General features: G+C 60.6%; 2 protein-coding genes across 2 annotated transcripts; both read left to right on the top strand.

The window, feature by feature from the left end:
• Window positions 1-240: 240 nt before the first annotated feature.
• On the top strand, window positions 241-1,029 carry LOC102459064 (olfactory receptor 1E1-like; the record flags this gene model as incomplete). Its single annotated transcript, XM_075914893.2, has 1 exon — window positions 241-1,029. A coding segment is annotated over one exon (789 nt), but the record flags the coding sequence as incomplete, so codon positions are not given.
• A 7,750-nt stretch (window positions 1,030-8,779) lies between these two features.
• On the top strand, window positions 8,780-9,718 carry LOC142823702 (olfactory receptor 1f45-like). The gene has a single exon (XM_075914886.2). It carries the CDS (start codon window positions 8,780-8,782, stop codon window positions 9,716-9,718), a length of 939 nt encoding a protein of 312 aa, XP_075771001.2.
• The last annotated feature ends 645 nt before the right edge of the window (window positions 9,719-10,363 follow it).

Genomic DNA, 10,363 nt, shown 5'->3' with positions numbered 1-10,363 from the left:
GCCTTCACAACATCCTGTGGCAAGGAGTTCTGCAGGTTGACGGTGCCCTGTGTGAAGAAATGCTTTGTTTTTAAACCTGTTGCCTTCTAAATGAATCTGGTGAACCCTGGATTTTGTGTTATGAAAAGTCAATAAAGCTTCCTTATTCACTTCCTCCACAGCAGTCATGGCGTAATAGACCTTTCTCCTATCCCCCCTTAGCCATGTTTTCTCCAAGCTGAAAAGTCCTAGTTTTATTAATCTGACCCCCAGCTCCACAGCCCCATGTATTTCCTCCTCAGCCAGCTGGCCGTGGTGGACGTGAGCTTCGCCTCCATCAGCCTGCCCCAGGCCCTGGTGCACATTTTGACCCAGCACCGGGCCATCCCCTTTGCCAGCTGCATGGCCCAAGTCTTTGTTTTCCTGGCCGTGGGCAACATGGAGGGCTACCTGCTGGCTGCCATGGCCTACGACCGCTACGTGGCCGTCTGTGACCCGCTGCGCTATGCCGCCGTGGTGACGCGGTCCCTGTGCCTCAAGATGGCGGCTGCTTCATTGGCCCTGGTGCTCCCGCATTCTCTGCTGCACAGCGTCATGGCCGCCCGGCTGCGTTACTGCGGCAACTGTGTGCAGCATTTCTTCTGTGACCTGCCACCCCTGCTGCACCTCTCCTGCACCCGGCCCTTCGCCAACGAGCTGGTTCTCTTCACTGAAGGCGTCCTGGTGGTGCTGGCCCCTTTCGCCTTCATCCTGGCTTCCTACGCCCGCATCGGGTTGGCCGTGGCCCGTCTGCGCTCTGCCCACGGCCTGCGCAAGGCCCTCTCCACCTGCGGCTCCCACCTGACCGTGGTGACGCTCTTCTATGGCACCGTGACCTGGCTCTACTTCCGCCCGGCCTCCAGCTACGCCCACGAGCGAGACCGGCAGGTGGCCGTCTTCTACACCGTCGTGGCGCCCGCCCTGAACCCCCTCATCTACAGCCTGAGGAACAAGGACGTAGCCGTAGCCCTGACAAGGGTAAAGAGGAAGGTCCTGGCTCGGGACACATGAGACCAGCCTGGGGCTCCATCGCTGCACTGGGCGTGGACTTTCCACCCAAGAGGTGTTTGGGGACCTTCCCTCTGAGCTCCCCTGGGACACCTGGGCTCCTTTTCCCTCAGACACGCGGCTGGTGGAACTAACACATATGTAGGGTCACACCCATCTACACACACAAGCACATACAGCCCATAGTTCTCAAGTCATGTTCTGACCAACAAAGACCAGGGACACAATTCCTGCCTATCCTGGCTAATAGCCATTGATGGACGTGTTCTCTGTCTAACTCGTTTCTTAACCCTGTTACAATCGCCTTCGCAACATCTTCCAGCGAGGAGTTCCACAGGTTGACTGTGCACTATTGGAAAAATACTTCTTTTTAAACTTGCTGCCTATTCATTTCCTTTGGTGACCGCTAGGTCTTGCACAAATAAGAAGGAAATAAACCTTCCTTATTCGCTTTCTCCACACTAATTATGTTTTGATAAATCTCTTTCACACCCCTATTAGTTGTCTCTTTTCTAAGGTGAAAAGTTCCAGTCTTCTTAATCCCTTTCCTGAGGACCCTGCCTGCTAACGACGCCCAGAGCGGCACAGAACCGTTCCTGGTAATTAATACGCTGGAGATGCATCAAAGAGGGGAGCAGGGGGATATCCCAGAGAAGGTCCATCCTGCCATACAGTCTCAGTCTGCTCACATGACACCCATTCCTGGTGCATTAACCTCCCCCTGCTCTCTGGGCTAACACTCCTTGGCCAATAGACCACACTGGGAAGAACCAACGAGAGTCCCAAGACTGACAAACTCAAGACACCAAAATCTGGCAGGATGTTTAGCCACCGAGGCAGAGGCGAGAGGGTGGGGGGCATGGGATAATATGACAAAACGGGAATTTTCCAAGCGAGTTTTGTGTGGCACCCTTGCCTGCCTCAGTTTCCCCCTTTTGAGCTTTGCTACCCAATGTGCGTGTGTCTGGGGAGAGACAGGATTGAATTTGCTCTCAGGACAGGCAACGAGCCAGCGGAGTGTATTCGAGCTCCCAGGCTGGGGCGGGCGGTGGTAGGAAATGAACCGAGTCGTGGCAGGGTCTGTCTACACGGCAGGGTCAGCGCAGGGTTAGTAGAAGGGGAGTGGCACACGCTGGGTCTGTCAGTCCAGGGCTTGAACGTCTGCACTCAGTGGTAAGCCCAGGCATTGTGGGACGCTGGGTCCTAATGCAATGGGATGTGTCCAACTCCCTGCATCCAGGTATCCCAGGCTCCTTCCAGAACGTGACCCTCTCCCAGACTCGATGGGCCAGGGGACAGGAAGTCGGGATCATGCCATGCTATTGGCGCACTCCGCATCAAGGTCATGTCTACCTGGGAAAGCAAGGGGGGCTGGAGCCTGGTTCCTGGCTTGACTCACCCAACCCCCAGCTCAACCGTTGGACGGTGAGAAAATGCACGGCGGGGTCCCCTCAATTCTCTGGCCAACGGCTCCTTTCACACCCCTCTGCTGCGTTGGCCACTGTGCCTGGTCTGCTTGCACGCAGCCGCCGGGGTGTAAATCCCAGCCCCCGGCTATAATGCACCATCCCTCCAAGAATTACACTGCGAATTCCCAGCCGGCGGCACAGTCCCTCATTCCCGGCCCAGCATCCTTCTGGACAATACGAGCTCAGCGCTAGCCCAACATTTCATACATCGAAAATGAGAGGCAAAAGGAGTTCGCAAGCCCCTCCCATCCAGACACAAACCGGTTCAGAGAAGACGAGAAAAGAGCTTGATGAACCCCAGCCCGACAGATTGTAAGTTGAGTACAAGTAACGAGGCATAAAGGTCAGCGCTGGTTACAAAGAAATTAAAAGTACAAAATGCAGACTGATCCCTGACTTAACAAGCGACAGGAGCTCTTTGCGAGGGGGCAGGGTCTTTTCCAGTCTTACTGGTTGGATCCACCACTAACACCAACCCTGAGTGTGATCTGCGTGTGGACAGAAAGAGGTTAGCTTGGTGCTTGACTTTGAGCCTTGCTCTTTCCCTGCCGTGCAGATGTTCCCTAAGGACTTGATTGAAATCGACCTGGCCTAAGAAGCCACCTACACCAGTGGTTTCAGCCCGTGGTCTGCAGGCCCTTGGTGGTTCATAGACTATGTGTACGATTTCCAAAGGTCCCACCCCACCGTATGGACATTGGTAGGGGTCTCCTAATAAAAAACAGGTTGAAGAGCCCCTGGGTTAGACACATGAGGCCTGCTCCACTGGTGCCTGGGGCGATGCTGTCTGAGGAGGAGCTAGTCCAAGGGCCCACAAGTCTGAGGACACAGGGGCACGAGCTGGTGAGGAGGGGAGGCCCAAAAGGAAGAGAGGGGCGCCGGGCGGGGCCATGGAAGGGATTCCTCCGAGAGACCGTCCCAAAGCCGGTCCCGACCATGGCAGGAAGCTCAGACCCTGCTGAGAGGCGTAAGCACCGTGAGACGCACGTACAAGTGACACCCAGAGAGTGATGGATCAATATCGACCCGCCTCCCTGCCCGTCCCGGCTCCGAGCCAGCGCTGGACTTATCCCCCCGGAACGTCTCTCGTTCTGTTCCGAGCCGGGTTCCGGTCCTGAGCCCCACAGCGCCCCTGGCAGCGAGGGCCACAGAGCGACTGGGCGCCCACAGAGTCGGCACGGCTGGGACAAGAGAGATAACCGGCCGGAGCTAGTGACGAGGCGAATGTTTTCTTTTCTCGCTCATGGAAATCCTTGTTCACCCTGAAACGAGGCACCTTTGGAGTTACTACAAGTGCTCCCAGGTGCTGAACAGGTGGGGGGAAGGCATTAAGGGAAAACTGGTAAACTGAGGCACGCTGCATCTTTGGGTTGGAGGGGACCAGGAACTTCAGAGTGGCCAGTGGCCGGGGACTGGATAGAACAGGGCAGCCATTCAGCAGACGTGGCGACAGGCTGCCAGAGACGGTCCATGGGGAGACGTCCCACCATGAAGGAGTCCATGGGCCTTGGCGGCCCCGCACCTCCCAGCCGTGGGGCGCCTCAGTCGAGCGCTAATGAATGTTTTCTGTCACTGCCCCCCCCTCGGGGGCTCGTTAAGCTAATGGAGGCGGCTCTGCTGCCCTCGGGGCCTGCGTTCTGGGGTTTATCTTCATGGAGGGGCGGCGGATCCTCTGCAGACGCCGGGGAAAGTCAGAGCCATGCGCCCCTGTGCGAGGTGAGCCTGGGCTCAGGGTGCGTGTGGGGCACCGCAGGGGAGAGGCTGGGGTGGCAATGCCGGCTGGACGAGGCAAGCTGGGGCTGGGTCCAGGGGGGACCCTGGGAGAGGCCCGGTGCAGGGCGACTCCACCAGCCAAGAGGCCTGGCAGGGCAGACTGGGGGGGGCAGACGGTGGAGTGTAGGGTCCTGCCACCGACAGCGAGTGTCTGAGCGGCAGCGCGGCCAGGGCCTGGGGCGGGGGCCTGGGACCGACAGGGACCAGCCTGCGACCTGCCCCGACACCCGGACACGCCGTGCGCGGGCTCCGTGCCACAGAGCAGGGCGAGGGGTTTGTCAGCGACGTTCCCCCTCGTCCTCACTCGGTTTGTTTGCACTGGGCAGTGGGCACGGAAGGGCATTCGCCTGGCGCTGTCGGCGCTGAGCCGTGGGCCAGGCAGTGTGCCGTGCGGAGGGGGGAGCCCGGAGTGGGGACACCCCAGTCCACGCCCCGCCCCCGCCCACGTTGAGCGTCACACGGTTGGAGGGTCAGGGACCCCAGAATGCTGGGCCCAGCCTCATTAGGGTCAGGAGGACTCTGCCGCCCAGGAGAGTGGAACGAGGGCGTAGACGCCCCTAATCCCCCTTCTCTCGTCAGAGGAGAGTCGTCCCCGCGCCGGAGCTGGCCCCGAACCTCCCAGGGCTGCGGACGAAGGGCTGTGAGCCTGTTTAGAAACCGGTACCAGGTCTTCCCCTCCCCGGCTCTCTGATGAACTGAGCACCGGGGCCCCTCTCAGGTAGGTTCCCGGACGCGCTGGGCAGTCGCGTCGCCGGCTTGGAGATGCGCCGCGCCCGCCGCTCTGTGACTCTCAGGGGCTGCGTCCCCTCCTTGCGGTGCCTCGGCGCAGCGCCCCACGGAGAACCCCCGGCCACTCCCCACAGCGACACGGCTGTGTCAGCGCCACTGCTCCGGGCGGAGCGCACAGCCGCGCCGTGGGTCGGACACGGGACGGGGAGACACCGGGAGGTCTCCGCCGGAGCCCTGGGTCCCGTTCTGGGCTGGAAAGGAGGGCTCAGGCGGGAGCCAGTCCGGAGGGGAGCGGGAGGCATGAGGAAGGTCAGAAAACCTGGCGCAGGAGACGTGGCTCCAAACTCCTGAGAAAGGCGGAAGCAGCCTCACCTTTGCTGCGGGCGGGGGCAGCCGGGCCGGGCGGGGCTGTTCTCCGTGGCCACAGAACTGCAGCGGGGGGGCCGGGCGGGAGGCCGGTCAGACCCCAGGGGGCCGTGGGGTGCCCGTCCCTGCAGGTTTCTCAGAGGCGGGACAAGGAGCCGTCCGGGACGGTCCCGCGTCACCGGCTCCTGCCACGGCCGGGGGGGCGGTTTGGGAAGAATGTTGGTGGTGAAGCGCACACCCCTCCCCACTCAAACTGCCCCCTCCCCCCGCCTAAGGCTCTGACAGCCCCAAGTTTGGGTGGGGGACGGTAGCAGGCAGGGCCATTCCTGGGGGGTGCAAAGCCTGGGGCAGCCCCCACACACAAGCTCAGGCCCTGCTCCACTCCGGCCCCCCGCAAGCCCAGCCCCCACCGCTGGCCAAAGCCTCTCTCCCCCCCACCCCGCCCAGCCATGTTCCCCGGGGGATTAACGGGAGGCCTGGGGCAGGGGGGCAGCCGGGCTCATCCCCCTCCCGCACGCACCGCGGGGGCAGGGCCTGGAGCAGCCCCCAGCATCACACTCCACAGCTGCCCTCTCCCGGCCACGGCCCTCGGCTCCTGGCGGCTGCGAGAGGGGGGCGGGGGTCCCCCAGGCTGGATGGTTGAGGCAGCCGCTGCAGGGACCCCCAAGCGCCGGGGCCTGGGGCAGCCACCCCCAAGCATCCCATGGACCTGGCTGAGGGCTCTGGGACAGGGTTTGGGGCTTAGGGTGCAGCGAGCAGCTTCCAGGAGGGCATGTGGGTGCTGGCTGGGGCGTGGAGCCAGGGGTGGGGGTGTTGGGGGGGGCTGAAGGGGATGTGGGGCTACCCCCCTCCGGCAATGGCTCCTGGAACGGTGCAGGAGGCTCCAGGGGGATGCTGCCCCCGGCCTCCCTGCTGCCATGTGCCCTCCCCACACGTGTCCTCCAGCCCGGATGTAAAATGTCCGGGGTCGGGGAGGCAGAGGCACCGGTAGCGCAGCAGGGTAAAGCAACTTCCCGCTGCTCACTCACCCCGGCTGCTGGCCAGTGTGTCCCTGCGCCGGAGCTGCGGGAGCAGGCGGGGTCTCTGTGCTGCTCCGGGGCGGCAGGTGGGGCCGGAGGACACGGGGGCACGGAGCCGAGGGGGCGAGTTTCCTGGAGCCCAGCCCCAGGCCAGGAATGTTCCTGGTGTGGGGGCTCCACGGGCCCCTAGAACTTGCCTCCAATGCCCACAGCTTGGGGAACCCCTGGGGATCTCTGGCTTCAGCTGTTGCCTCTGAGCCTCTTGGCCGTCAAGCAGCAAAGTTTTCCTTGTGACTTTGTTTAATTTCCTGCATTCGGCTTCCGAGATCGCAGGATAAACCTCCTGGCCCGTTGCGTTTCCAAGGGGTGCCAGGGGCGTTAGTGAACCCCTCGCATTGCAGTCACCTCTGGGGGCCGCTCTGATCTCGACAGACCTTCTGGATGGGCGGAGGGGAGGGCTCCCAAGTTCCGAGCGAACGTTTTCTAAGTTACAAAGCGGAACTTCCATATTTTATTATAAACCGACACTGCGAGCGACATTGGAGCAATTTCCAAGCCCTCCGTCGAGTGCAAACGCTAAGTGCCTTCCTCCGGGACGTGTCCCCGTGTGGAGGGAAGCTGCCCCAGCGGTGACCTGCTCCGGCCTCCGGCTCTGAGCGTGTTAGGCCTTAGCTTTGCTTGTCGTCTTAGCAGCTGCGGGCCCGTGGTGTGCCGGTGTGACGGAGCGTCCCTGTGGTAGAGGCAGGGACAGCGAGGGCAGGTCTGGAGGTGGAAGCCAGACAAATTCCGAGCAGACAGATGGCTGCACTGTTACCCGCGAAGGCCAGAGAAAATGACCAGGCATTAGTGAATTTGGCTGGAGGCCCGAATGTGAGGCAGGTGGAAATCAATATCTGGATGACTGGAAAAAGGCAAATGTAGGGCCCATCTTTAAAAAAGGGAAGAAGGACGATCCAGGGAACTACAGACCTGTCAGCCTCACCTCAGTCCCTGGAAAAATCATGGAGGGGATCCTCAAGGAATCCATTTTGAAGCCCTTGGAAGGGGGAAGTGATCAGGAATAGTCAGCATGGATTCACCAAGGGCAAGTCGTGCCTGACCGATCTGATTAGCTTCTGTGATGAGGTAACTGGCTCTGTGGACGTGGGGAAGTCAGTGGATGTGATAGACCTTGACTCTAGCAAAGCTTTTGGTACAGTCACCCACAATATTCTTGCCAGCAAGTTACGGAAATATGGATTGGATAAATGGACGGTAAGATGGATAGAAAGCTGGCTGCAGTGTCAGGCCCAACGGGGAGTGATCAACGGCTCGATGTCAGGATGGCGGTCGGTTTCTAGTGGAGTGCCCCAAGGAGCTGTTCTTGGACAGGTTTTGTTCAACATCTTTATGAATGGAGGAGGGGATGGATTGCACCCTCAGCAAGTTTGCGGATGACACTAAGCTGGGGGGAGAGGTGGATACGCTGGAGGGCAGGGAGAGGGTCCAGAGCGACCTGGACAGATTAGAGAATTGGGCTGAAAGAAATCGGATGAGGTTCAACAAGGACAAGTGCAGAGTCCTGCCCTGGGACGGAAGAATCCCAAGTATTGTTACAGGCTGGGGACCGACTGGCTAAGTAGCAGTTCTGCAGAAAAGGCCATGGGGATTCCAGCAGATGAGAAGCTGGAGATGTCAATAGGGCGCCCTGGTAGCCAAGAAGGCTAACGGCGTATTGCGGTGCATTAGGAGGAGCATTGCCAGCAGATCCAGAGACGTGATTATTCCCCTTTATTCGGCTCTGGGGAGGCCACATCTGGAGTTTTGTGTCCAGTTCTGGGCCCCCCACTACAGAAAGGACGTGGGCGCATTGGAGAGGGTCCAGCGGAGGGCGACCAAACTGATGAGGGGGCTGGAGCACATGAGCTATGAGGAGAGGCTGAGGGAGTTGGGTTTGTTTAGTCTGCAGAAGAGAAGAGTGAGGGGGGATTTGAGAGCAGCCTTCAGCTTCCTGAAGGGAGGTTCCAAAGAGGATGGAGAGAGGCTGTTCTCAGTAGTGACGGATGGAAGAACAAGGAGCAATGGGCTCAAGTTACATTGGGGGATGTCTACGTAGGATATTAGGAAAATCTCTTTCACTCAGAGGGTGGGGAAGCGCTGGGATGGGTTCCCTAGGGGAGTGGTGAAATCTCCATCCCTAGAGATATTTAAGTCTCGGCTTGACAAAGCCCTGGCCGGGTTGATTTATTTGGGATTGGTCCTGCCTTGGGCAGGGGGCAGGACTTGATGACTCCTGAGGTCTCTTCCAGCTCTATGGTTCTATGATTCTATGGAGAGGGCCGGTGTAATTCATCAGTGTGTTACGTTGCTGCTGACACCTTTCTCCGCCCCGCTCAGGTGCTGCCGCGGCCCCTCGCCATGGCTGAGGCCAACTGGACGTCCGTCTCCGAGTTCGTGCTCCTGGGCCTGTCCGAACGCCAGGACCTGCAGCCGCTGATCTTCGCGGGGTTGCTGGCCACCTATCTGGTGAACCTAGTCGGCAACTCCGTGCTGCTGCTGGCGGTATGGGCTGACCCCCAGCTCCACAGCCCCATGTATTTCCTCCTCAGCCAGCTGGCCGTGGTGGACGTGAGCTTCACCTCCATCACCCTGCCCCAGGCCCTGGTGCACTCCCTGACCCTCCATCGAACTGTTCCCTTCGCCAGTTGCATGGCCCAGCTCTTCCTCTTCATGGCCGTGGGCAACATGGAGGGCTACCTGCTGGCTGCCATGGCCTACGACCGCTACGTGGCCGTCTGCGACCCTCTGCGCTACGCCGCCGTGGTGACGCGGTCCCTGTGCCTCAAGATGGTGGCTGCCTCCTGGGTCGTGGTGATCTCACACGCCCTGCTGAACACCATCATGGCTGCCCAGCTGCGTTACTGCGGCAACCGCCCGCAGCATTTCTTCTGTAACCTGCAAATCCTGCTGCACCTCTCCTGTACCCGGCCCTATGTCCACGAGCTGGTGCTCGGCACCGAGGGCGTCTTCGTGGTGCTGGCCCCTTTCGCCTTCATCCTGGCCTCCTACGCCCGCATCGCGGTGGCCGTGGCCCGCCTGCGCTCTGCCCAAGCCCTGCGCAAGGCCCTCTCCACCTGCGGCTCCCACCTGGCCGTGGTGACGCTTACCTACGGCACCGTGATCTTATCCTACCGAAACCCAGAGTCCAGAAACGCTCCGGAGCGTGACCGGGTGGCGGCCATCTTCTACACCACTGTGGCGCCCGCCCTGAACCCCCTCATCTACAGCCTGAGGAACAAGGACGTGGCCGCGGCCCTGAGGAGGGTGCGGAGGAAGGTCCTGGGTCGGGGCAAATAAAACCAACCCAGGGCTCCATCGCTGCACTGGGCCTGGACTGTCCACCCAAGATGTGTCTGGGGAACCTTCCCACTAAGGTCCTTCAGGACACCTGGGCTCTTTTCTCCTCAGACATGAGACTGGTGGAACTAACACATATGCAGAGTAGCAGGGGCACCCACAACTGCGCGCGCGCACACACACACACATGCGCGCACACACACACACACACACACACACACAGCGCTTCCCTTGCCGTAGAAAGGAAGGCATGTTTTCAAGGGCCTGGCCACATGGGATCAGCCCTGGGCCGGGTGTAGTGTTTTACATCGTACCAATGGGCGTGAAGAGTCAATGGTGGGAACGTAGGAGCCACCAGCTGGGCCTGACCACAGGCCGGTGTAGCCCAGGGGCGCTGGCTCTCAACGCGTATCTCAGACGTCGGCTGGCGGGAGGCAGCGGCAGGGCTTGGGCAGCCCATTGGGACCAGACGGTTAGTGGAGTGAAGAGCCGCACGTGGCTGACCGTGGGCCGGGTGGAGCCAGCCCACGTCTGAGGCGCTTTTCTGTGAAGGCTCAGACCAGGCTGCGGCGGGCGGCTGCTCTCTCAGGGGACGGACGCCTGCCCGGACAGGCCTGCTAACGATGCCCAGAGGACCCTGCCTGC

The sequence above is a fragment of the Pelodiscus sinensis genome, chromosome 18 (assembly GCF_052426305.1).
Source record: "Pelodiscus sinensis isolate ZL-2025 chromosome 18, ASM5242630v1, whole genome shotgun sequence".
In the NCBI taxonomy this organism is placed as follows: domain Eukaryota; kingdom Metazoa; phylum Chordata; order Testudines; family Trionychidae; genus Pelodiscus; species Pelodiscus sinensis.
The sequence above is the reverse complement of the archived record's forward strand: the minus strand, read 5'-3'. Positions and strand labels throughout refer to the sequence as shown.